We start from the raw sequence: 27,466 nt of genomic DNA, 5'->3' as shown, positions 1-27,466 counted from the left end.
GGACCCCTAGACTTGATGAAAGCAGCGTGGTCAGGGGAGGAGCAGATCGACAGCCCTGATGTTGTGACGTATCTACAGGAGCTGCAGAGCGACCTTCAAGAGCTACGGGAGCAAGCTGCTCACAACTTGCAGCAGGCACAGCGTCGACAGAAGCAGTGGTATGATGCACACGCAAGAGACAGATCTTTCCAGCCCGGTGACAGTGTGCTCGTGTTAAGAACAAGACGTCGAAAGAAGTTGGAGATGTCGTGGGACGGTCCCTTCAAAGTGGTCGAGAGGATATCGGCGGTGAACTATTTGGTAGAGTTAGATGGGGAAGGGAACCGATGTAAGAATTTTCATGTAAATTTACTTAAGCCTTATTTTGACAGAAATAAGTTGGTGTTGCAAGTAAAGGGGAAGGTGACCCAAGGAATTCATTTAACTGGATGGGGAGAGCTAAGTAAGGGCACAACTCTAGCAGAGGTGTCATTCGATGAAAGTCTGACCCCAGAGCAAAAGGAGCAGTTAAAATTAGTCCTTGCTCAGTTTGCTCAGATCTTCTCAAACATCCCAGGGAGGACCAACCTAGCAACTCATGTAATAGACACAGGGTAAGCACATAAGTGGGAAGGAAAACATCATAGCGGACGCCTTATCCAGGTATTTTTGAGAGGTATACGATGGTGCAAATGATTATATGAAACGGTGATAACCCTAGCAGAACATTTGTGCTTAGGCGTTATAATCTGACACAAGCCAAACATGGTTTATCTGTGTACAAGTTTATGAGATGTTAATTTAGTTGACTTTGTAATATGAATGTTATAGAATGCCTTGAAGTATTTTGGACCCCAAGCCCATTGCTTTGGCATTGCTCTAGTTAGTTAAGAGCAAGCCGACGCAATGTCTTTGTGGTGGGGGAGATATGTGACAAATTGAAGCACTTTTAAAATGTTTATTTCTGCCCGGCTGGCAAAGAGTTAACCCACCTCCAGCCTGACTGGCATAGAACTCTGATGGGGGCGGGACTGTGCCCGGTTTGAAAGGAGGGAGTGTCGGTTTTGGTGAGTTAGGAGGGAGAGGGAGGAAGGTGTGGTGTGATGTTATGAGGTGGCTTGTATGAAGACAGTTAAGAGGCTAGGAAAACTTAAAGTTAAATGTTTGACTGAGTTTATTTTGTACAACTGGAACAAAGCTAATTAATAAATGACACGTTAAAGAATCACTTATGTTTTTAACACAATAAAACTTCATCTCTGTTTTTGCCAACAAGAGGTCCGTCTGTATTTTTCCAGCGAGGTACCAGGACTCACAGCCGTGGTGACTCAAGAGAGGGCCAAACTCACCTCAGGCAGGGAGGTGGTGGTTTGTGTCCTGAAGTTACACGGAGGAGGCTTAGAAGGGTAACCTGAGGTGCCAAGAAGTTGCCAGAGTGCATAGGGCAAACTTCTACAGTGGAGAAATCCAACTGAGGGAGACCCTTTACTGGAGGCAAGAGGTTATTCCTGGGGGACAGCCTAGAGTTTCTTAAGGTACCAGGCCACGCAAGCTGGAAGGCTCTCCTTACTTAGAAACCCATTAGTAAAAGGGGTTTATTTTTGAGGCGGCAGGACCAGAGGGTGGGTGTTTTCCCCTTAGGATTCCTGTGTCGCAGTGATAGTAAGGTAGAGTGGGACACGGGTCGTCACATCATATAATTTTTCATAAGTGTCCAGTTGGTTAATAACAATAATGGCTGAATGGATAAACCAAACACTGAAGAAAGATACATTGAAAGCATCACCAAGAAATACTTTTGATTTCCTGGTGATTTCTCATATTCGGGGAGGAAACTATTAACAAGAAACAGACTAACTGCCAATGGTCTATCGTATTTGGTTTTAACAAAACAGTTAATGTACAATTCCCTCACAAACACAAAAAAATCAAGGATGGGAGGAAATATTTTAATTGCAAAACTGATATCTAACATTAACTTATAATGTTTTACATTCTTAAATAGTCTGGATCCAGCCCATTAAGGAAAAGTTAGTTATACCTAGCTCCCTCTGAAATCAATGGAGTTAAGTTCATAATGTCTTAACCTAAGTGCAACTAACTTAATCTGGATAAAACTCATTTTTTTAACAGTTCTCAGAAGAATATCTGCAAATGAAATGTTGTGAAACAATCTAACAGGTATTTTCTAACAAAAATCTGAAAAATAAAACTGGCAAAATGTACAGGATACCTATACAGCTACCTTAATATATCCAATATTGTTCCAATGCTGGGTTCCTCTGCTGGAAACCTTTGGTAATGGCTGGTAATTGCCCTTACAAATGTGTGCCGCAGAAGGATTCCATAAAAATAAAATGTCCATATCTATCATATTTACAGTCCTCCTTTAGACAATGGCATATTGTTCATATAAAAGGCCTCTAATTTTATAGAAATCTTCACAGAGACAGCCCTCCAATCCAATGCGTCCAGTTTCAGTCTGCAAGAAAACATGTTACATCCAATTACTTAGAGACTGTACAGAGATTTGCTATGATTGGCACATAAAAGCAAGCAAGCACACACACACACACACACACACACACGAGAGAGAGAGAGAGAGAGAGAGAGAGAGAGAGAGAGAGAGAGAGAGAGAGAGAGAGAGAGAGCTTACCCTGCGAACAGCCACCACGTTGTTACATACGAGAACCCCTCCTACAAATTCAGCTTGAATTCCTTCTCGCAAGAGAACTTGCTTAAAATCAGACAGTCTTGGCTCATTCATGAAGACAGACTGATGTCCGAGAACCTTTTGTGAAGGTGCAAAACAGAAGTTAATTGACAGTTTTAGAAGGGGGAGAAGAGTGAAAGATGAAAATACTCTTACAAGCATCAAAATCATTTCATACAAGCGGTAAGATTCAGCCTCAAGTAAATGAGATCATGTGCAATCTACCCATTTAACAATTATGTCCTGTGTTGGACTCACAGGACAAAACCCACTAGGAATCTGTCCCCCCAAAGACCTCAGGGCAATGCATGGAACTCCCATAAGACCATAGAAGTGACCAGTGCTTTGTACCAACAGTCCTTTCCATACTTCATGGCACAATTAGAAGACTAAAGTTCTGCTTTCAGACTTGAACTGTGTGCAAGGAGAAGATGGTCATTATTATTCTCTTCATCAATTTATTAGTCGCCTTCTTAAAAACTCTGTGATTTACACATAATATAAATAAAACTGTTAAAAACACAAAAACAGCAAATGCATTTAAAACCAGACAGAACAAGTTGGCCATTCCTGGTTTCGATAAATACAAAGGTAGTATGTACACAACTATGCTGTTTATCATATGTTCATGAAGTAAACTGATTCTTTATTGTTTTATACAATTTATTTGACTTTGCAATATGAGAGTTGTTTTAAAGTCACTAAAGACTGTCAAAGCTGAGTGCAAAACAGAAATCAATATATAATACAATGTACTAATAAGCAAATAAAAGCCTATTAAATCAAATTAAAAACAAGAGCATTATGGTGTTCCAAAATCAACAATAACCAGACCACGATTATCCTTCTGAGAGGCCTGGTGGAATAAAAAAATTATTCAAAAGCTGCTGAAATCCCAAAAGTGTCAGCTTCTGTTTGATGCTGAATGGAAGTATGTTTCATAACACTGGGGCTGCTATGCTAAAAGTCTGCTGCTCCATGTCGCCAGAGCAGAACTCAGGGCTATATAAGAATACAAGTGCCGTTCCCAATTACTGCAGTGATTGCACTGATATATAAGGGCAAGGCCATTTGTCAAGTAACCAGGCTACATATATAAGAGCTCGAAAAACAAATAAATCCCTGAATTCTAACACTGAAGAACATGAGTCATATCCAAAGTTAACCATACTCGGTAAAGGTAAAGGTAAAGGGACCCCTGACAATTAAGTCCAGTCACAAACGACTCTGGGGTTGCATGACTAAGCCGCTTCTGGTGAAACCAGAGCAGCGCACGGAAACGCCGTTTACCTTCCCGCCGGAGCGGTATCTATTTATCTACTTGCACTGCCTGTTTTCGATCTGCTAGGTTGGCAGAAGCTGGGACCAAACAACGGGAGCTCACCCCGTCGCATGGATTTGAACCACCGACCTTCCGATCAGCAAGCCCAAGAGGCTCAGTGGTTTACCCCACAGTGCCACCCACGTCCCTTAACCATACTTGGTAGTCCCACTGAAACTGATATATCTCAGTGGGTCAACTCTAAGTGTACTTTATTTGGATATGAAGAATCTCCTCTGCATACAAGATAACAATGCAAAGCAATATTTATGTGGGCTGTTTATACCCCACCCAACTTGCAGAGAAGTAAATAAACGCTTTGCTTTTAGAATGGGAGGTGAAAGATGAGGAAGTGAAAGAAGTAATGATTAAGTGGGCAAAATATTTGGGTAAAAATATCCAACTACCGGCATGGGAAAGATTATGGAATAAAGAATGGAGATGTTCTAGAGGTGCTACCCGTGTTTCTCCGAAAATAAGACACCGTCTTATATTTATTAAACACACTATGGCTTATTTTCAGGGGATGTCTTATTATTTTCCTCCTCCTCCTGCTGCGGCCGGCATTGCTGCTGCACCCATCACTATGTCTTATTTTCGGGGTATGGCTTATATTCCTTGAACGCTTAAAAATCCTGCTATGGCTTATTTTATGACTACATCTTAAAATAGGAGAAACAGGGTATATAACTCCTAGCAAACTATCCAAAATGTACAAAACAAGATCTAATACTGGCTGGAGGTGTAAACAGGCAGAAAGGACACTGTTCCACACGTGGTGGGCCTGCAAAAAAATTAAGACCTTTTGGGATATTATATACGAGTTGAAAAAAATGTTTAAGCAAACCTTCATAAAGAAACCAGAAGCTTTCCTTTTGGGTACTTTAGATTCAGATATCCCAAACAAAATAGCCAGAAATTGTAAAAGTGAATTTGTACCAACAAAAAAGGAATGGCAGGATAAATTATTTGAATATCTCGAATTCGCAAAAACGATGGAGAAAATTAGGAGATAGCCTAACCAAAAGTTCCAAAAGAATGGAAAATTTATAGAGATAACTCAAAAAACCAGTGCCCCCCAAGTCAAAACCTGGATTTGCTTTAATATTCCCAAATCATAAAATGGGTTATAAGTATAGTATTTGGAAAACAGTAGAAATGACGAAATGATAAAAGAAGCAGTTTAACAAACAGACAAAACAGACCCACTTTGAGGAAGATGGAAGTCTATCAGAGAAGAAAAGGAATTGGGAATAAAGAATATAGTGACATAAGTCCATGTGTAAGAACTTATGGATATATGGTTGTTTCTTGTTGTCATTTTATTATTTTGGTTACTTTATTGTATGTGTTTGTTTATTAAGTGAGAAAACTAATAAAAAGCATTGGGGGGGGGAGCTTAGCTGAGGAACTAGTTTTTCTACCTCATTCGGTGGCAGGGGTTCCAAAGTAGGAATGATCTCACTTTCCTCGCATATTTCTTTGTCATCATCTCCAAAAAGGCTCTTGATGGCCTTCTGTTGTGCAACAGCACTAGAATCCGACGAGGGTGCGTCCACTTGCATTTCTGTATCTTCTCCATCATCTCTCAGTTCCCCTTCTTCCAAAATCACCCCCGTGTCCACTTTTGATACCCGCATGTCCAGGACTCCATCAACCCAGGCCAGTTCAGCATCTTTGGCTTTACAAAACTGAAGGGAACTGACCAGCGAGTCCTTTAACCTGACCTAATCACAAACAAATATATAAAATATATTACTGAACCACAGAGTCTGTTTTATACGTTAAATTCAGTATCGTTACATGCTTGAAGTCAACAGAAAGTCACGCTCTTAAGAAGAGAACTTTATGGTCAGCATATCATAGCACTTTTATAATCATGGTACTAGTGTGGGGGACAAAACAGCTCAGGGAGGAAATAAGTAAGACTTTCCAAGAACGTGGAAATGAATGGTGAAATTTGGACAAGTAGACTACTAGTAAATCACATAATGAAACTAAAAGTTTTTGTTCCTAGAGCTATGGGCATAAAACTTTTATGCAATTTAGGCATGTATGTGTTAATTATCATTCCACCACCAAGTAATCTTGAGGATTTACAAGTTGTGTTTCTTGTTGCATACAGGCAAGATTTTTTCCCAGTCTTTGCAACTCCTTTTCTTCTGTATAATTGAGTCCGGTAAACAGCTATGTGTACCAACAGCAACCAGCTACTTAAGAGACTCCTGGAGAAAACATCACATAGGGGACTTCGAGAAGGGGAAAAACTGCTTGAGGTAAAAAGCTTGTGTTAGCTTTGTTCTCACCAAAGGAAATGTAGCTACATAGACACACACTTCCTTATTCTTGAATAGAATGCAGCAGCCTTGCAGGTTTATGCAAACCCCTTTTCTAGCCCACAAAGTGTTAACCATCTTCTCTCAATAAACCAGCATGTCACAGGCAAGCATGAACAGTATTTCTGATTAGGTACTTGATTAGAAGGAATTAGCACTTCCATTGCATGTTGGCTAGTTGTTATTCTTATTTTTATTTATTTGATTTATATACCGCCCTTCCTCAAAAGATCTCAGGGAAGTTCACAAAATTAAATTAAACACAAGCTAGGAATACAACAAAAAATACAAGTTTTTATGAGGATGGTTGCCAAATATTTTTTTAACCCAATTCTACAATCTTACCTGGTATATGTGAGTCTCACTGGTTGCATCTATGGTTTCATGCAATTTAGGCATGTATACTTTAATGTCCTTTCCACCAAAAGCTCTACAGGATTCTGCAAGATCCTGGCTGGCCTCAGGGGGCCCATGGACAATGATCAATTGTCGTGGCTTCATCTGATTAATTATTTTCTTAATGGAGTCCCCATCTGAGCGCCCTTCATAGTCTATGTATGTAACACGAGCTCTAAAATGCAATGTAAGGAGAAAAACAACTCGGCTATTTATCTTTGCAATCATTATTGACTAATTTGACAAAAACGAATCCAAATCCACAATAAAACAAATACCAAACAAATTCAACTGAAAAGTTTTTTTGTTTTGTTTTTTTGCAGCTGCAAAATCAGAATGCAAATACTATGCAAGCAAAGCATTCCCTTGAGAAAAAGTTTGGAAATGTTCACAATTCATTCTGCTAAACAGGGTTAGGTTGGCACCATTACAGTACTGAACTTTAACAGAATGATTCAACATTTCACTTCAAAGGGGGATTCGTTTTCTTAATATGTACATTATGTTGTTAAACATACAGAATAAGCCATCAACACGATTTCTTTCATAAATCTTTGAACGTGAAAATCTAGATGCTGTGTTCTGATAGATTAGGAATGGGGAAATTTTTCCAGCCCAAGTTATCAGGCAGTCTCAGTTGGTAAAAGGTGACAGATTGCAATGAACTAACCATCACTACTCATCTGCCAATAGCGCCCTCCAGCTGCAACTAACAATAAGACACTCACTTTATTTCCATTGATTCTGTTGCTGAAATGCATTTGGTAGGAACATCTGATAAATCCTGGTGAATAGGTTCCTCTCCATTTGTAAGTCCAGATTCTAATTTGTTCTTTTCTTCTTCTGTTGCCTGAAGTTCTGGAACAAGGAAATCCTCTGGTCTAAACAAAGGATTGTTGTCAATACTTAATTAGGGAAATGCTAAGGAAACATCTATGGTGAAAGAAGACAATATACGTAATAGCTATTCTCTAAATGAAGAGGAACAGATTTAACAACATCAAAGCTCAAGAAAGGACCACTGATACACATCCAGAAATCTATGGAAGAGGCTCAACAAATGTCCTTTTAAATAAGGTTTTGCCGATTTTAGAATTATATTGAAAAATATGCATTCTTTGTGGCATATTTTAAAAGGAAGAGGTTCCTTTTTCTGGAGGTTCGTGGGTTTCACATCCCTGGTTGAATGCGAATGAGCAGTGTGCTAGTGCCTGCTGCCCCAAAGTCCCACTCCTGACTTAGACATGCCAGGGAGGAAACAAATCAAATAACTTAGCTTTATACACAAACCAGCACTCATCATTTGTTTCTCTCCAAACAAGCTATGAACGGAAGCTAGGGTGGTTTGTTCTTGGCTTACTGCTTCGGTGTAGTTTCTGTGTGATTATAGCACCAGCACTTGGCAATAAAGGCAACTGCTGTACACTAGGTCAGACCACTGGCACATCCCATCTGCCTACACTGAATGGGAACCTGCAAGGTTCCCCTAAATTTTAAATGGGCACCTATTACCTTGGTGCACAGTTAATTTTAAACACTTTAAAACATTATCTCTTTTCTCCCACGTACTTGATAATCTCTCCATATTCATCCCATTTAATTCTCTCTTCTGGAGCTGGAAACATAGGGTAGGACTTTTTGGCCTGTTTGAAGAAGCTTCCTTTGCGGTTGCCTTCACCTTTCATCATAAGGTCATGCTTAGCTTTATGAACAGATGGTTGATCAACGTCCTCTTCAGCATCACTGTCATCACTGGAATCAATATCTGCTCTAGAATGTGAGCCAAAAATAGAGTTTCATATAAACACAAGGCAAACAACACCAAAATATTATACTTCTATCCTAATGTTACAAAGTTCAGAGTGGTTCCAGGACTCTTTGTCATCTGGACACACCAGCTCGACAACCACTTAGTTCCAACAACACTACAGTCCTGGGTGCTCACACACAATTAGGCCCATATAGTTCTATATCATCATCAACAACAACAACAACAACAGTAATTTATTATTTATACCCCCCATCTTGCTGAGTTTCCCCAGCCACTCTGGGCAGCTTTCAACCGAATATTAAAAACAATACAGCATCAGACATTAAAAACTTCCCTAAACATCTGATGGGAGGGCGTTCCACAGGGAGGGCGCTACTACCGAGAAGGCCCTCTGTCTGGTTCCCTGTAACCTCACTTCTCGCAATGAGGGAACCGCCAGAAGGCCCTCGGTGCTGGATCTCAGTGTCCGGGCTAAATGATGGTGGTGGAGACGCTCCTTCAGGTATACAGGACCGAGGCCGCTTAGGGCTTTAAAGGTCAGCACCAACACTTTGAATTGTGCTCAGAAACGTACTGGGAGCCAATGCAGATCTCTCAGGACTGGTGTTATTTGGTCCCGGCGGCAATTCCCAGTGACCAGTCTAGCTGCCACATTCTGGATTAATTGCAGTTTCCGAGTCACCTTCAAAGGTAGCCCCACATAGAGCGCATTGCAGTAGTCCAAGCGGGAGATAACTAGAAGAGTATTGTGGAACATAATACCAAAGTGTACATCAACACTCCATCTTCAAATTGCAGTTAACTGTTACGAGGAGTTACTACTTATCTTGGGATGCGTTAGTTTCAGTTAATGACAAGACGACTTATGATACTCCTGGAAGGCATTATGGCTGTAAGTTTCACTGAGGTCACATCAAATAAGCTTAGAATTGTTTAAAGTGCTTTTTCCTTGGTGCTGTAGAAACGGCAAAGTATTTGAGTATTTGCTCAAAAGGCCATTTGCAACCACCACAGGTACTCACTCTTTGGACTGTTCTAACTTTTTGGCTGCCTCTTTCTTCAGTTTTTCTTTCTCCAGGTATTCCTCAAGCTCCTTCCCTTCCAGTTTCACTCTTTTCCTCAGCTAAAAGAAAAGCATGTGCAAATAAGGGGTATGTTTGCTGACATAAGCGGCAACCTTTTATCAGGAGTTCTCAACACATTTCCTAAAGAGTGATAAACACTATAGATTCAAGTAGAAACATCAGAACACAAAGGCGGCATCATATTTGCAATGCCACATATGTGAAAACACAAAGTTTAATCTAATTGTTGGTCTTCAAGATGAATCTTCCACATCCATTGGCATTTACCTGTCTCGGGAGACAATGGAAAAGCATGCCTTCTTTGTAATAAAAAAATAGCTGAACAATTAATGGGAAATCATGCACATTTCCAAACATATGTCTGGTGCATACATACATTACTGTCTTAAGTATCCACATGAAAGAAAATAATGCTCGAAACAGCCCTACAAGTTCCCAAGTGTTGTCACATATTTTTATGATCTTACTAAATCTCTATTTTACCATACACGATTTTACTTCTTGTTTTCTTGAAAGAAGCTGAGGGAGAAAGAGTATTTCCTTCTCATCAAATGAATAAAGATGTGTATTCTTTTCACCAGTTTTTTCCCAACATAAGTTAGTCAACAAAAGCAAGCAAAATTCCCATGATGGTCCATATGACTGCAGTCTCCCGGAACAGGCCAAATTTTCTTACCTCTATATCTGTAACTTTTTCAGAGGGATGATCTATTAGGAAACGTGCTAGTGTGCCAGGAGTAGTTCTATATGTTAAAATTATAGAGTTTTTAGGGTCCTGGCACCACTGTATAAAGAGATCTCTTGAAAACCCACATTCCAGATCTGGTTGGCTGGCAAGGACAACTTTGGGACTAGGAACCCGCGCCAAATCTGCAAGCCCGTGACAGAGAGAGAGATGACGAAACTGAAAAGGATTGTTCCTCTTATCTTCAAAGCATCTCATCAGTTTGTCGCTCATCCATTCAACCTGTATGTGGGAAGGGGGGGAAAGCAAGTTGTACTGAGTTGCAACACCTATGTAGAAAAGAGTGCTTAAATAGTGTTTTAAATAGTACTTGCAAACATATGAAACTACTTAATACGGCATCAGACTACAGTTTTACCTTGGTTTTCGAACAGCTTAGTTCTCAAACGTTTTGCCTCCCGAATGCCGCAAACCCAGAAATGACTGTTTCGGTTTGCAAATTATTTGTGGAAGCCGAACGTCTGACCGGGCTTCTGCGCGGCTTCTAATTGGCTGCAGGAGCTTCCTGCAGCCAATCAGAAGCCATGCTTTGGTTTCCAAATGTTTTGGAAGTCGAACAGACTTACAGGACGGCTTCCATTTGACTTTCAAGGTACAACTGTACTGGCCTACATGCTGTAAGCACTTTCTACTCCAACTGGCTACCCCAAGTCATAGTATAAGAAGGACTTTCCACTTTTACTACCCACTGTTCTCCTTGATCTTAAGTTATCCAATGTGGGATAATATAAATACCTATTCTGTATTAGCGCGATTCAGGTGGTTAGCAACACAGTGTTGCTGTAAAATACTATGGACATGGGCAAAGGCTTGATATAATTACAGAAGTCAGTCTAATATTCTGCTATCAAAACCAACCTGAGATTTTGAGAATTCCACAACATTGTAGCTGACATTATTTAGAAGTGCTAAAGAGTAGACTCCTAAACCAGCATCTTTTGTCCTCCATATTTGATCAAGCAATTGGGCAAGTTCCAAAACTCTGCCTGCAGTGTCCACAGCAATTAGGACATTTCCATCACCTCTCAGTGTTTCCAAAACATTTGCTGGAAAAAAGAAAACAATGTATTAGTTTTGTGGCAGCATTTGAATCCTAATTAATATGTATATATATAAATCATTTCCTTTTAATAATCAGAGGAAAACCCTATTAGCATAAGGGTTACGGTATGTTTTAATCTACACGTGGCTTCCAAATCAGATTCTAATTAAATAATAGTAACTGCTTTCTCAAAAACAATATAATTTCACATCACATTACATTAAAATTGGATAAAGTTTTTTAAAAATCATATTCACAACTCCATATTCAGGAAAATAGTTAAATACTCCAAATTAAATTATTTCCCCCAAGAATTAAAAAAAAGAAATGTTTTTACACACTTCCTAGAACTCTGTAGGGAGTCTTGGGCTTCACCATATGATTTATTTATTGAATGCATTTATTTAACATATATATTTATTTAAAATATAGCACTGGGCCCACAAGAGAGAAGTCCCTAGAATGTCGCCAGATTAATCTTAATTCCTGAAAAAGAGGGAACTTACAAGCAGTTGATTTTAATGCAGTGTGTTAAAGGCTTTCTTTAAACACACACACAAAATATGCAATTTCAAATTAAAGTTATAAACATCTTAAGCTGCTAATTTTCTAGAAATCTATTCAACTGGGGTGTGTGCATGTGTGTGTGCGAAACTCACAATCTCATCCAGAGAAAAAGACTATTGTTTCTCCTTTTTCTTATAATATTCATGAGCACCACATGGAAGTTAGGTTTTAAAATTCTATTAGAAACTGAATTTTCCCAGCTGCTATGGAAAAATACATACTTAGTAGCTGTTCATCTCTTTGTTTCCGTCTTGGCTGTACATAAGTAGCATTAAAGCAATCAGTGATAAGCAAGGAAGGCCTGCTTAGCATTTCCAGGGAACATCCATTCAAATGGCTAAAAGAGAAGTTACATCAAACAATTGCAGTGCTTTAGTTAAAGAAAGGTGATGATCAAATTAAATATGTAACAGAATTTTTTTATAAAGTTAGTTTCCGTAACAACAAAATTTGCTATCACTTTAATCACAAGTACAGTGGTACCTTGGTTGTCAAACGGCTTGGCTCCCGAACAAATTGGCTCCTGAACACCACAAACCCGGAAGTGAGTGTTCCGATCTGCAAATGTTTTTCAGAAGCCAAACGTCCGACATGGCTTCTGATTGAATGCAGAAAGCTCCTGCAGCCAATTGGAAGCTGCGCCTTGGTTTTTGAACAGTTCCGGGAGTCGAAAAGACTCCCGGAACAGATTAAGTTTGACAACCAAGGTCCCACTCTACATGACATACAGCATTATTTATGTAGCATACATTAAAACCTAGTTTTACAGGCAGAATCAGTCAATTGTTATCACAAGGATTCTAAAATAGACTTTTGGTGATATCCAACTTTGCACAAGTAAATTTCTGCTTGTGCAATGGGACTTCACCTGCTCTCTCCTTCCTTCTGCAGCCCCTCCCATCCCTGCTTCAATCTGCTCTGGAGGGTCCCTCAACACTGGAGAAAACACTAGCAGACAGACACCACCGGATGACACCTAATGAAAATATGGGCAGAAAAGCCAAGCAGAGAACAGCATAAGGAAGGATCGATGTAACTGGCATACTGTAGTATTTTGATCTATTTGCTTAGGGTAGAATCCAGTGAAATGCTAAATTAACATTCTGCCTCTGGAACAGATTTGAGAGCACAGGCACAGAGGCAGGGAGCAAGGTGAGGTGGGCTGTCCTGTTGTGCAAGCAGAAATCTTTGTGCTAACAGGATGGTTTAACTGTGTACTATCCTTAAAAATGAACAAAACTACTATAATCAGACTGCAAATCATAGAATTATATAACTGTAGAATTAGAAGGATCTCTTCTCTCTGCACTTCTCCTTGCTTCTTGTCAGCCTTCAGTGACAACAAGCAAGATGACAATTTGAACTGAGCATTAGTCTATGTGCCATAATTTTTAAAAGTAAGACTATACAATGAGGGGTTTGCACTCATTCTCATTTAAGGATCTCAACACTTATCAATGTACTTCTTAAGTTATAATTTTTCAATTTACTGGTCGCCCAGAAATTTACCCATTTCCTCATTTTCACTCTGTTCCATATGCCTTATTCTTAGTTTCTTTTTTTAAAAAATCAGCTGTGAACATTCCTAAGTATGAAAATAGCATTGTAATAAAACCCGCAAAGAGAATTTAGAACACAGCAGCTTCCTATAAATAAACCCAATCTACGACTCTCCATGTGAATCATACAAACTTGCATACGCAAATTTTGGGATTTACATCTGTACTTAGAACATAGGTAACACTATAACAGTACTATTGATAGATGTACCAACTTATTTCAAGAAATTCAATATAAGAGACAGCTCCTCTCTCATGCAGTAAGGCAGTTTATTTTTAAATGGGATTTAAGGAAAGTGGTTTTGATTGTTTAGGATTTGTCTTAAAACAGATAGCTAAAAATGGCATTTGCTGCTACCTAGAGAATCTTCAACGGGACCCAGGTGGCGCTGTGGGTTAAACCACAGAGTCTAGGGCTTGCTGATCAGAAGGTCGGCGGTTCGAATCCCTGCATTGGGGTGAGCTCCCGTTGCTCGGTCCCAGCTCCTGCCCACCTAGCAGTTCGAAAGCACATCAAAGTGCAAGTAGATAAATAGGGACCGCTCCAGCGGGAAGGTAAACGGCGTTTCCGTGCGCTGCTCTGGTTCGCCAGAAGCGGCTTTGTCATGCTGGCCACATGACCCGGAAGTTGTCTGTGGACAAACGGCGGCTCCCTTGGCCTATAGAGCAAGATGAGCGCCGCAACCCCAGAGTCGGACACGACTGGACCTGATGGTCAGGGGCCCCTTTACCTTTACCTAGAGAATCTTCAAACTTTTCTCACCTATGTTACATTTCAAAATATTTTTAAAACTTTAAGTCTTGTAATTTAAAGAGGATCATTTATTTCTCCAGTGAACACTGATCTTACATTATAACGCAAGTCCATGCAATCCTTGCCACATACTTGGAGACATGAAAAATTCTTGTTATTGATTCAGACCTGTAAATAAGCACTTATCTACAGGGACTGGAATGCTTTGCAAAATAAAGATGAGCTGGTTTTCAGGTCACTGATATTCCACATATAATGAACTCGGGCATAATGTGTTTGCAGGCTAATAATTTCTGTAGCCTTATTTGCAGTGCTCTATTTAAAAAAGGCTGTATGAGCAAACTTCTATAATGTTCACCCACTTGTGCATCAGAACTGCCCATTTATTTTTTCACCCTGACAGCCCATCACCCCCAAAATCAGCTCCATAAAGTCCCTCAATATTTTGGGAGTGGGGGGTTGTAAGAGGGAGAACAAGAAGCCCTGTTGCACAAATGGATGCCCACTCACACTGCACTGGATCTCTCTCGTCGTCTTTAAAAATCAGAACCATTTAAGCAATAAAATTAACCAGCAGTAGGCGATATCAATATTGTGTACATACATCTCCCTCTTGTGGTTGAAGTCAACTGCATAAACAATTTCTTCTTCTCCATCTTTAACTATCTTCCAAATTGTTCCTCCTATCATGTGGCCTGCTGGTAATGGTGTGATGGACAAGCCATGACCTTTCCCTATGAGAATGGAGAGCAGCATATCAGTCATAGACGAATAAGGTTTGTGGTAGAACATAGTAATCTCAGGTGAAAAGTATGGCATTAGTATTTAAGTTACAGTCAAATTATAGTCACATTATTGTCAAGTTATAGTCACATTAAAATGGCATTTCACAAGCAACTTGTTCTGCAGTATTTCCCAAGGCACAAATGAACTTTACAAAGCTGTTCTACATCTATGACAAAGAAAATGATTTGTGAACTATCCTTTTATGGCAACTAAGCCCATGAAATGCTCTAGAGCTCCTAACCTTGGAGAAGTGTACAAAGATTTTTTTTAAAAGAAGTATGCAAGCAGAATGTTAAATCTGCTAAAAACAGAGTATTCATTTTGACTAAAGTTCTTCATTTGACATCCATACAACCATTTTCAAGGCTTATTTTTCTGAAGACAGAAAAATCTGGGTTTGAGCAAAATGAACAGCAAATTACAGACAATACAATGATCATTACTTTAAAATATTATTTCTTCACCTTTCAAATTGACAATCTGAGAAAATTTTAGTTGTTGTATTTTATCAAAAGCTGCATCCACATCATCCAAGGTAAACAAAGTGAAGTCCTCTGTATTGTGACGTGACTACCAAACAAAAGAACATGAAATTATTCTTAAGATATAACGATCATATTCAGTGAGTTTTTCAGTTATGTTTGTAAAAATATAAAAAAGGAAGGAAAAATAAGTTTCAAGGGAACTATACCTGGTAGAGATCGTACATGAACATTTGGCCCATTTTGTAGACAGGAATAGTTGCATAAATAGCACAGTTCAACCCCATCTTTCCGACTGCATATGGGAGTGCACCCAAGTGTAAAGGATCAGGATGTGAAAGAAGTACAGCATCAACCTGGTGCACATGTCTATAAAAGAAAAACAATAAGGGAGAAAATTGCATGCCATTCCATCATTTGAGAAATTGCAGTGTTTTAGTGACTGAAGAAAGCACATCAATGAAAGACTGCACCTGCCATAGTCTTAATCCAAACAGCAGGCAGGAGCACCCTGTGAACAGTGTTTTGCCAATTTCTCCCTTTGCCCCCTGAAAATCTTTACTGCAGAATTGGGGAATCTTCTGAAAAGCGGGAAAGGGTATTGAAATCAGTGAAAAATGACCTTCCCCTTTCTGCCAGTACGATTTTCCACTGGATCAAAAGTCTCCCATGCCATTGTTTTCATACGTTAGAATGTTTCATTTAAAAAAAGCTGTGTGGCAAAAATTAAGATAAGGCCTTGGAACCAAATCAGAACAAATGGGCAAGTTAACAGAGGCAAAAAGCTTTTGCTTTCACATGCATGGGACCCCATAGTACATGGGACGGATCACTTCCGCGAAGATCGTCCATGGGCCGGACTGGCACAGCGTGACGCCAGAAATTGCGTCTACGCATGCCCAGACGCCAAAAATTGTGCCTGTGTAGAAGCGATTTTTGGCGTTTGGGCATGCGCAGGTGATTTCCGGTATCTGCACGTGCGCAGATGCAATTTCCTGCGCCGCTCGGCGAGTCCCCGTGCTGCACTGGGGACTCGCTGAGTGGGCAGCTCGGTTTGGGGGCGGCTCATGGGCCGGTAAAACAGTCTTTGTGGGCTGGATCTGGCCCATGAGCCGCACGTTGCCGACCCCTGACATAGTAGGTCACATGCATTGAATAGTTGTTCCATGCGCACAACATTGCATGAATAAGGGAAAATATGTCTAATTATAACAGCTTAGTTGGTTCTTCTCTCTCTCTGATCTTCTTGTTGTTACTGGGCTCTATCCCTCTAAACATGTTAACAATTGATGTCTCCTTATATCAGGATATAAAGCATGCAATAATTACATCTGTTTTTTAGCTTGCTTGCAAAGGAATAACAGTTTAATTAAAGTCAGGTTCTAGCTTACTTTCGTAGGGAATCAATGATGTCCATAGAAAAATTCTCATCCCAGCCACAATCCAACAGAAAGCGAAATTCATCTACTTGAAGTAAGTAACACAGAGCAGATTCTTCCTGCACCCCTGAAAGGGTGGTTAGCTTGATAATTGAAGTCATTTTTTCCTTCCCAAAAGAGAATAAAATGTGTTACAAAGCTGAAAAGACTTTGCCATTGCCTACATTCACACATAATGATAATTCGAACTTTATAACTGATCATGGTTTACTGTGAATAAACATCACGCCAGTTGCATGCTGCCCGATTACTCCTGTTTCATTCCTTTCATGGCACAAACAAGATAAACAAACCTGATATTGGTTTCCCATTACACCCAGATCAGGGGTTGCGGCTTCTCTCCAACAAGACATGATCTCAAGCCCAGCTTCAGCCATGGTTTGTTATTGGCTTGGCAATTAACTTGACCAGTTTTAAAAGAGGATTAGACAAATTCATGGAGGATAAGACAATCAATGTCTACTAGTCATGATGGCCATGTTATGCCTCCAGTGTCAGAGGCAGCAAGTCTCCAAATACCAGCTGCTGTGGAGTGCAAGTGGGGAGAATCTGCTGCTGTGTTCAGGTCTTGCTTGTGGCTGTGAGAAGAGGATACTAAATAGGCCTCTGGTCTGATCCAGCATTGCTCTTCTTATAATAATTGTAGATTAGGGAACAAATCACACTCTCTGGGTTGGGTGTTATGGCAAGTCCAGGCTTCCTGGTCTGTTTATCTTGCTTACACCAGGGGAGGTGTGAAGCATCAACAATCAGGTAGTGTGCAGAAGCATGCTACTTATTCACAGTAAGTTCACATTAAGTAGGAAACTGGCTTTTCCTTACATGTGAACATGGCCATAGAGGTCTTAGCTGTATCAAGTTCTAGATATAGGAAAGGTTAGAAATGCAGAACTAAAGATCCCAAATTATGGCCAGTGGAAAAGGATGGTGGAAGTTGTAGTGCAACAACAAACGGAGAGCTACAGGTTCCACACCCCTGTTTAGAGAAACATGCCATCTTCAAACTGTAGTTTATGACATTGGCATGTTTTGCAAAACCATAATTCAGATTTATCAGTTTTGGATTCATACATAACAATAAGCTGCAACTAACTGAAAATGAAAGCAGATGGGGAACTGCAATATACAAGTCCTCCCTCCATGCACACTCCACTTGCCTTGTTATCATTTATTGTTGTTGTTGTTGTTATTACTGCATTAGAATTTTTAGTCACCTCTAATTCAATAAAAATCAATTATGTCTTAAGTTGTAAGAATGCAAAGAAGTCAAAAGAGATGCTCAAGTTCTATAAAAGCTGGGAAGACAGGCAATACAAAGGAACCATCTAGTTCAGTCAGCCTTCCCCAACCTGGTGTTCTCCAGGTGTTTTGGACTTCTAATAAATCTTTGTGAACTGCTTTGAGGCTCCTTTTGGTTATACAGTGGTACCTCTGGTTAAGAACTTAATTCATTCTGGAGGTCCGTTCTTAACCTGAAACTGTTCTTAACCTGAAGCACCACTTTAGCTAATGGGGCCTCCTGCTGCCGGAGCACAATTTCTGTTCTCATCCTGAAGCAAAGTTCTTAACCCGAGGTACTATTTCTGGGTTAGCGGAGTCTGTAATCTGAAGCGTTTGTAACCTGAAGCATTTGTAACCCGAGGTACCACTGTACTGTATAAGGTGATTTATAAATACAATCAACTAAAAACTGATTACAACTCCCATCAGTCCCACTTGACGTAGAATTCTGTTTAGTGTGAATGCTACCAGTTAAACTACTCCCCAACCCTTGTCATGAAAATAAGGCCACTCTGCCAATAGTTTTCCCGACAAATACAAGGTTAGATGGAGCTTATTCTCTTCTTTGCCCTGGGCTCCTTTGGAAGGAAGGAAGAATACGATATATATGTCATCAATTAAAGAAATACCCCAGCTAAGGGTCTCCTTAGATTTGTCAGCTAGAGGATTTTTAACAGATATGGGGATGCCACCTTTTGATATTTTGTTTTTACATACTAAGTCACTTATGCATTCTGATCCCTCATATATGTGTGTAAGATCGTGTCTCTCCAAGACTTGGCTCAGACACCCAGCAAAGGGTCTGGATGCGAAAGGAGAAAGGTAATGTAGGAATCACCCCCCCCCAACTGCACAGAAACGAGACCTGCATTCCACCACCTGCCCTGCAGTGGTAGCCCTTTCAAATCCTCCACCAGGAGACGGGTTGGGAACTAATCATGCATGTTTCATCCAAGGAGTGTATGCGAAGCCACTTTTGGGGGAAGCGGAGGGAAGCCTCTTTGCTCCCTTCCCCAGCACGCTAGACTCATTGCAACCTTACCTTGTTAACTCCCGGCCCCCCTAAAACCTAGTGGAAGCCTGGAGGAGGAAGGGGAAAGGGGAAAAAGCGGGGGACTCTGTAGCCTCAGCCACACTCCTCTCCAGCGGCCGCCGCCATTTTGGCCCGAGAGGAAACAACCGGCGAGCGCGCCGAAGGAGGCGGGGGAGCCGCTTCCGCCGCTTCTGAAAGCGAACCAAGGAGCGGGCTGTACTATCAGAGGCGTTTACGGGGGGGGTGAACCAGAAGGAGAGAACTTGGATTAATGAAGATGCCCCCCCGCCCCTGATGTTCATTTGGAGTTCTAAGCAGAGTCTCGAAAAGTCTCAAAGCCATGGAGAAGGAATCCCTCTGCGAGCGGCGGAGAAAATTTCGGCCGCCTACCCCTCTCGGCTCGGTGAATGGTTCATTCCGGCTCTGGTCACCGGAGGCTCAGTGCGCGGCTCTCTAAGCGTCCTTGGTTGGTTGAGGCCCTCAGGTCGGTGATGCGCTTGTAGGCTTTCAGGCCAGGTAAGGTTTAGGCGTATTAAGAGCGCGGTGGGGGAAAAAGCGGTGGGGGGGTTAAAACGAGAAAAAAACGGGGGCGTGGAATGCAAGGAGTTCCTAGCGCGTCTCTCCAGACTGTGTAAAAACAAAACATAAAAAGGGGGCGATTGCGATTCAGTGTTAAGCCAGGAGTAAGGAACGGAAAACCACGGATTTCACAGTGGCGCCAACGGAGTAGGAACCAGCAGCGACTGACAAGCGGCAAGACTTTGGGGTGAAGGTGTGTACCCCCAGGGGTGCAGCAAAAGGCAAATTCCGTGTTTTTGTTACGAAGAGACTGGCTGCCATTTTTTACACAAAGTTATGGGGGCACCCTCGCTTGAAATGCCGTGTCCAGTCCTGGTTGCCTCACCTCTGAATGCTACCCCGTTGCTGGAAGCAGTGCCGTAGCTATGGGGGTCGGGGGCTAGCCGGGGTTGTTTGTTTATTTCCTGCCCCGGGTGAAGCCTCCAGAGGGACGCCATTGAGGCTGCCAGCCTGTGCGTGTACCGAACTGACGTGGGTGAAATAAAGCCTAGTTTCTTTCGCCTCTGGCTGGAAGCCACAAGGAGGGCAAGTAGGTGCACGTGCAAGTGGCACGTAGGTCCTGCTTGCAGGCTTCCCGCAGGCAGCTGGTTGGCCACTGAGAGCAAGATTATTCAATTGGCCTTCCTTATGATCATGGGAGGCTTTTCTTCAGCTGTAACAGAAATGTTTAAAATTATGCATGATGGAATGCAGTGCATAAGGAAAGGTTTTGCTCCCTTTTCATTAAAGCACTAGAATTTGTGGACATTCAGTTAAACTTGATTTGCAGTGTAGGAGATTCAAGCATACTCTATCTATGTGTCTACTTAGTCCCTTTGTGTTAAATGAGGCTGACTCCCAGGTAAGTTGGTATAGGACTGCAGCCTTAATTTTTTTTTATTCTAGGATGTTTCTGGTTTTTGTTTAACTGTTTACAAGTGGCTTAAATGTTTCAGGCATCCATAAGTTATCTGTTGATTTTATTTTATTTTTGGTTCTCTTTCTTATTAGTAACTATGGTGAATATTCTGCAACTTGTGCGAGACCACTGGGCCATGACTTTGGTTCCCATAGGATTTGTGGTGGGGTGTTACTTGGACAGGAAGAATGATGAGAAAATGGCGCTCTTCAGGAACAAAAGCAAGTTATTTCAAAGGTTAGTTAAGTGAAATACTGACGTGTTATTTGATAGGATATTAACACTATTTTGCAACAACAGACCTGCTTCTTTCTGAATCTGACGGGACACGGGTTAGAGCTCAATGTTGAGCCTACCAAGTGGCGGTAGCGACGGCGAAGAAGACTTTCTTCACCGCCTCTATTGCATCTGCAGAAAACAGCAGCAGGAGACTTTTTCAGGTGGTTCACAGTTTAGTGGAACCACCTGCTCCATCGGGGCCCAGCATGGGCCACATGATCTCCTGCAACGATTTTGCAAAAAAAATTGCAGATAAAGTCGCTCAGATTCGGGAAGAGGTAGACCACTGTGGGAGCAGGGGTGGGGGAGTGCTAGAGGTCTGTCTAGTCAAGTTGTGTGGGATCAATTCCAATCTGTTACCTCTGAGGATGTGGACAGGCTGCTTGGACGAATGAAACCAACCACCTGTCTCCTTGATCCTTGCCCATCCTGGCTTGTAAAAGCTAGCCGGGAAGGGCTGGGCAATGGGCTTCGCGGGTTGGTGAATGCTTCTCTCCATGAGGGAGCCTTCCCAGACCCGCTGAAAGAGGCGGTTATTAAACCGTTTCTTGAAAAAAACCATCTTTAGATGCAGCCAATATGGCCAACTATCGCCCTGTCTCAAATCTTCCATTCTTGGGCAAGATGATTGAGCAAGTGGTTGCTGAACAACTCCAGGCACGCCGGACCATTTGGATCCCTTCCTGTTGGGATTCAGGCCGCATAATGGGACTGAAACTGCAGGTGTGGAGGACTCCCTGGTCCTGAATGGGATAACTGTGCCCCTGAAGGACCAGGTGCGCAGCCTAGGAATCATTTTGGACTCAAAGCTGTCCATGGAGGCGCAGGTCAATTCTGTGTCCAGGGCAGCTGTCTACCAGCTCCATCCGGTATGCAGGCTGAGACCCTATCTGCCTGCAGACTGTCTCACCAGAGTGGTGCATGCTCTAGTTCAGGCATACCCAAACTTTGGCCCTCCAGATGTTTTGTACTACAATTCCCATCTTCCCATCTGGTCCTGTTAGCTAGGGATCATGGGAGTTGTAGGCAAAAACATCTGGAGGGCTGCAGTTTGGGGATGCCTGCTCTAGTTATCTCTCGCTTGGACTACTGCAATGCGCTCTACGTGGGGCTACCTTTGAAGGTGACCCGGAAACTACAACTAATCCAGAATGTGGCAGCTAGACTGGTGACTGGGAGCGGCCGCCGAGACCACATAACACCGGTCTTGAAAGATCTCCATTGGCTCCCAGTTCGTTTCCGAGCACAATTCAAAGTGTTGGTGCTGACCTTTAAAGCCCTAAATGGCCTCGGACCAGTATACCTGAAGGAGCGTCTCCACCCCCATCGTTCTGCCTGGACACTGTGGTCCAGCACTGAGGGCCTTCTGGCGGTTCCCACGTTGCGAGAAGCTAAGTTGCAGGGAACTAGGCAGAGGGCCTCCTCGGTAGTGGCGCCCGCCCTGTGGAACGCCCTCCCATCTGATGTCAAAGAGAAAAACAACTACCAGACTTTTAGAAGACATCTGAAGGCAGCCCTGTTCAGGGAGGCTTTTAATGTTTAATAGATTACTGTATTTTATTTTTCTGTTGGAAGCTGCCCAGAGTGGCTGGGGAAACCCAGCCAGATGGGCGGCGTATAAATATATTATTATTATTATTATTATTATTATTATTATTATTATTATTATTATTCAAAATTGTGTCCAGTTATACCCTGGCTGGCATGGCCCAATCAATCTGCAGTAAGTCAAAAGAGCCATTTAGGTTTTGTGTTAGGCTCTTTTGACTTATACAGATTGATTGGCAGAAGTGCTCTATTGCGCTTTCGCGCATGCGCTCCTATCGCCGCTCGGGTTGCAGACTTTTCGGGGTGGAATGGATTGGGTCCGCAACCCGAGGTACCACTGTACTGGACATCTAAACCACTGTGGAGAGGGCATTCTAAAACAAGGGTGAAAATAAAAACAACCAACCTTCTCCCTTGGTGATAACATCTCTCATCTTGGATGAATGAGGTACCGTGTTTCTCATATTATAAGACACGTCTTATATTTATTTTTTCCTCAAAAAAACACACTATGGCTTATTTTCAAGGGATGTCTTATTTTTTTCCTCCTCCTCCTGCCGTGGCCGGCATTGCTGCTGCTCCTATCACTATGTCTTATTTTCGGGGTATGGCTTATATTCCTTGAATGCTTAAAAATCCTGCTATGGCTTATTTTATGGGGATGCCTTAAAATATGAGAAACAGGGTACACAGAGAAAACTACAACAGATTTTTTAAAGGCTTGGGAGGCTGTGATAGCAACCAACTTGGATGGTTTTAAAAGAAAATTAGACAAATTCATAGAGGATAGTACGGTACTACCCGTATTTCTCTGAAAATAAGACACCGTCTATGGCTTATTTTCAGGGGATGTATTATTTTTTCCTCCTCCTCCTCCTGCTGCGGCCGGCATTGCTGCTGCGCCTATCACTATGTCTTATTTTTGGGGTATGGCTTATATTCCTTGAATGCTTTAAAATCCTGCTACGGCTTATTTTATGGCTACGTCCTATTTTCGGAGAAACAGGGTATCAGTGGCTACTAACCCTAATGGCAGTGTTCAGCCTCCATAGTCAGGCAGTAATGCTTCTGAATACCTGTTGGTGAAAACTGCAAGAGGGCAAAGTGGTCTTGTGCTGGGGTCATTTGAAGGTTTATCACAGGGATCTGTGAGAACAGGAAGCTGGGCTAGATGGGCAATTGGCCTGATCTAGCAGACTCTCTTTATGTTCAGTAGAACATAGAAGTGACCGACACTTCTATTGCCAACCCCCCGAAATAGGTACAAATTGTACAAATGGGTGACCTGTGCATGTGAAAAACGTTGCCCAAGCACTGTTACTGAAATTATACTTTGTGACCAGCTTGTGTGCAACCATTTGCACAATATCAACTCGCAGGTTGCTTGGGCTACATTGCAGTGGATCTCCCCTATTTCAGTTAGCTAGGCTTCAGTCCCCAATCAGCTGTAAAGCTCACTGGGTAACCTTTTGCCAATCTCTGTCTCCCAGCCTAATTATTTCATAGGGTTCATACAAAGATAAAATGGGATAGTCAGTTTTGTATAAAGAGCCATGAGTCATGAACACAATTTGGGGAGATGTGAGGGGTAATGACAACTACCTAAATGCCTTTGATTAAATAAAAGGGAAAAGGGAAATTGTTTACACAAATTTGATTTGAAGGTGGTTGTTGTTTTTAATGATGTTTTTATTCATGTCTTTGAGAAGTAGTGGACATAACAGTGCAGAAGTTAAGTCTTGCTTTCCAAATCAGTTACAAAGCATCTAATTACTTAACAGAACGTGTTTTAGATTTATAAGCTGTGTTCTGGAATAATTCATTCCTAATTCTGTGGCCCTCTATTTCTTTTTCACAGGGAATTGAAACCTGGAGAAGAAGTCACATGGCGATAATGTATTAAATGAGAAATGCTTCCAGATAATTAAATCTGTATCTATAAGAAGTGTGTGATTGTGTTATCAAATGAAATGAGGAAATGAAGAAATATATGGGCACTTTCCAGCCAGTTAAAGTGTAACCCTGAAGGACTACGGTATCTCTCTGTGCATGAGCAAGCATGTACCCTGCTCTCAAGCACACTTCAATTGGCCATACAATTTAATAATAATAATAATAATAATAATAATAACAATTTATTTATTTATACCCTGCCCATCTGGCTGGGTTTCCCCAGCCCCTCTGGGCGGCTTCCAACAGAAAAATAAAACATTTTGGTAGATGCTAGATACGGGCCCTTTTTGGTGGTGATGCTGCAATTGTGGAATTCCTTCTCTGGGGAGATCAAGCAGGGCCCTTTTCATTCCATTAAAATAAAGAAATGTCTTAACATTCCACTTAAACAGACATTTGGAGTTTTAAAAAAGGGGGGTGATAACCAACAAAGTCATTTTCAGAGTATTATTAGACTTGTTAGTCATTTGTTTCACAGAAGTTTCAAAATGACTTGCAGCATAAATAAAAATACATTGTAATGTTGAAACATTCACACAAAAACATATGCAGTTCATTAAAAAATACAGGAAATAATATCCTCTCTCCTGCTCCTCTCCCAAGGGCAGCAGAAAGCTAACAGCAAAACTTCATCATCACAGTCTATCAGAAGCCTGGAAAAAGATAAGTTTATACCTGACACTGGAAATAGTTGGTTAGGCCTGGGTGATGTATTGATACATTGCCTGGACCGGTATGAGGGCCAGACCGCGATGGTGGCTTCACTCAGTGTTATATCATGAATGAACCTGTGGCTGCTACTGAGTCCCTCCTGCCACCAGTGCTCTGCGCAGCAAAGGAAAAACAAAACAGCCGGGTACTGGTGGGAGAGAGACTCTGGAGCAGTGGCGGTTTCACACTCAATATACTGCTGGGTGAAACTGATCATGCCCTGGCCATCATACAACTGAGGGAGGAACTGCCAAAGGAAAGCACTTGGTCATGTGTCTGTGACCACTGGTTCAGCACAAAAACCCACTCTACTAACAGAACGCTGCTTTCCTCTTTCATTGCAAAGAGTTGGGCTGTTCATGTACTGATAGCTCCATGGGCTATCAGTACAATGGTGGTGTCCTTGAAGTCTTGTGGGGCTGCAGCAAAAATAGCTTCTTGCAACATGTGCAAAGATGGCAGCAGTTTTTGAAGGATAAAAATACCTAAAATGATAGGACTCAGTTGCAATAACACACAATCTCTAAAAAAGACGGGACTGGTGAGTTATAACATAAATGTGTTATGAAAATGTGACTCTAGGGCGCGCTGTACAGCAGTCAATGGAAAATTGTGCTGAGAGCTACCCAGTTTCTCCGAAAATAAGACGTAGCCAGAAAATAAGCTGTAGCACGATTTTTAAGCATTCAAGGAATATAAGCCATACCCCAAAAATAAGACATAGTAATAGGCGCAGCAGCAATGCCGGCCGCGGCAGGAGAAGGAGGAAAAAAATAAGACATCCCCTGAAAATAAGCCATAGTGTGTTTTTTTGAGGAAAAATAAATATAGGATGGTGTCTTATTTTCGGAGAAACACTGTACAGTCGTACCTCGGGTTGTGAACACCTCGGGTTACGAACTGCGCAAACCCGGAAGTATTTTCGCCGTGCGCGCGTGCGCAGAAGCGCCATGCGCAAAGCATGAAAGTAGCAAAAATAGCGCTTTGCGAATGCGCAAAATGGCGTTTTCGGGTTACGAACTGCGATCCGGAACGGATCGCGTTCGTAACCCGAGGTACCACTGTATATAGTATAACTTTTTCTTAGCGTTTTTTATATCAGTGTAGACCCAGCCTGAACTGATGGCATGAAGCAATAATGAAAATTTGACCAATAATGTACATAACTATTCAATGAGCCTAACATGTACAGTTAATAACAATGTAATCACATGCCATAAAGCGCCCACCCCACCCTGCAAATCACTTCTCGTCAATCCACACAAGGATCCTGACTTCTATGGATGAATACAGAATTCATTAATATTTGCAGAGAGTTCCAATTTTTTGATAAACTTTTGATAGGCCCTAGCACAAAACCTGTGATGTAGCAGTGGCAGGTACAACTATGAAACATGCATCTAAGGCTGTTATTTCTCTCTCAAACATCTCTGCAATAGAATTTTAATCCTAATTTTAAGGATATGTACTATTTATCCCCTTTTTTTCCAGCCTGTGTGGGGAACCTGTTGCCTCCTAGGTTTTGCTCTACTACAACTCCCATCACTGGGACTGATGGGGGTTGTGGTTCAGCAACTTCTGGAGGGCAACTGTGTAGCAGTCTTATAGTGTACAGTGCAATCCTGCTTGTGTCTACTCAGGAGTAAACCATATTGAGCCCAATGATACTCCCAGTGTGGCCCTGACATTCCAGTGAATATATATACATTGAAGTGGATCAAAATGCTCACTGGAAGGACAGATCCTGAAGCTGAGGCTCCAATACTTTGGCCACCTCATGAGAAGAGAAGACTCGCTGGAAAAGACTCTGATGTTGGGAAAGATGGAGGGCACAAGGAGAAGGGGACGACAGAGGACGAGATGTTTGGACAGTGTTCTCAAAGCTACCAACAGTCTGACCAAACTGTGGGAGGCAGTGGAAGACAGGAGTGCCTGGCGTGCTATGGCCCATGGGGTCACGAACGACTAAACAATAACAAGGGATCAAAATGTTGCTACTAATGCCCTTTCGAACACACTGGGCTTTTGTTTTTGAAAAGCAAAAAAAGAGCTGTGCAGCTGTCAAGGAAGGAGGAAAATAGTGGATAGAAATGAAAAGGGCAGCAGCTGGTGTGAGTCTAGTAGTCAGGCTTTTAGGGTTAAATATATATAAAGGATAAGGCTGTTGGGAACTCAAGGCTCTCTCTCCCACCCCAACTCGAACTGTTAC

The 27,466-nt window shown here is 41.7% G+C and overlaps 2 protein-coding genes across 3 annotated transcripts; one reads left to right on the top strand and one right to left on the bottom strand.

Moving 5' to 3' along the window:
* Positions 1 to 1,914: 1,914 nt before the first annotated feature.
* CPSF2 (cleavage and polyadenylation specific factor 2) lies at positions 1,915 to 19,423 on the bottom strand. Its single transcript, XM_035107236.3, has 15 exons — positions 19,299 to 19,423; positions 16,928 to 17,082; positions 15,746 to 15,905; positions 15,519 to 15,624; positions 14,873 to 15,002; positions 12,177 to 12,292; positions 11,205 to 11,392; positions 10,278 to 10,568; positions 9,539 to 9,639; positions 8,315 to 8,515; positions 7,474 to 7,626; positions 6,695 to 6,920; positions 5,438 to 5,740; positions 2,636 to 2,770; positions 1,915 to 2,461 (listed from the first exon to the last, which is right to left on the bottom strand). Exons 2-15 carry the CDS (start codon positions 17,074 to 17,076, stop codon positions 2,369 to 2,371), a joined length of 2,352 nt encoding a protein of 783 aa, XP_034963127.1. The 5' UTR covers positions 17,077 to 17,082; positions 19,299 to 19,423; the 3' UTR covers positions 1,915 to 2,368.
* Positions 19,424 to 19,759: 336 nt separating this feature from the next.
* Positions 19,760 to 24,535, top strand: NDUFB1 (NADH:ubiquinone oxidoreductase subunit B1). 2 transcript variants are annotated; one of them, XM_035107249.3, is made up of 3 exons: positions 19,760 to 19,805; positions 20,859 to 21,003; positions 24,452 to 24,535. In XM_035107249.3, the coding sequence occupies exons 2-3, from the start codon at positions 20,864 to 20,866 to the stop codon at positions 24,486 to 24,488; spliced, it is 177 nt and encodes a 58-aa protein (XP_034963140.1). In that variant the 5' UTR covers positions 19,760 to 19,805; positions 20,859 to 20,863; the 3' UTR covers positions 24,489 to 24,535. The 2 variants fall into 2 exon arrangements, with proteins under 2 accessions (XP_034963140.1, XP_034963147.1); XM_035107256.3 differs by lacking the exon at positions 19,760 to 19,805 and adding an exon at positions 19,947 to 20,061.
* The last annotated feature ends 2,931 nt before the right edge of the window (positions 24,536 to 27,466 follow it).

Source organism: Zootoca vivipara, chromosome 1 (genome assembly GCF_965207765.1).
Source record: "Zootoca vivipara chromosome 1, rZooViv2.hap1.1, whole genome shotgun sequence".
Taxonomy (NCBI): Eukaryota; Metazoa; Chordata; class Lepidosauria; order Squamata; family Lacertidae; genus Zootoca; species Zootoca vivipara.
This window is presented reverse-complemented; position numbering and strand designations above follow the sequence as displayed.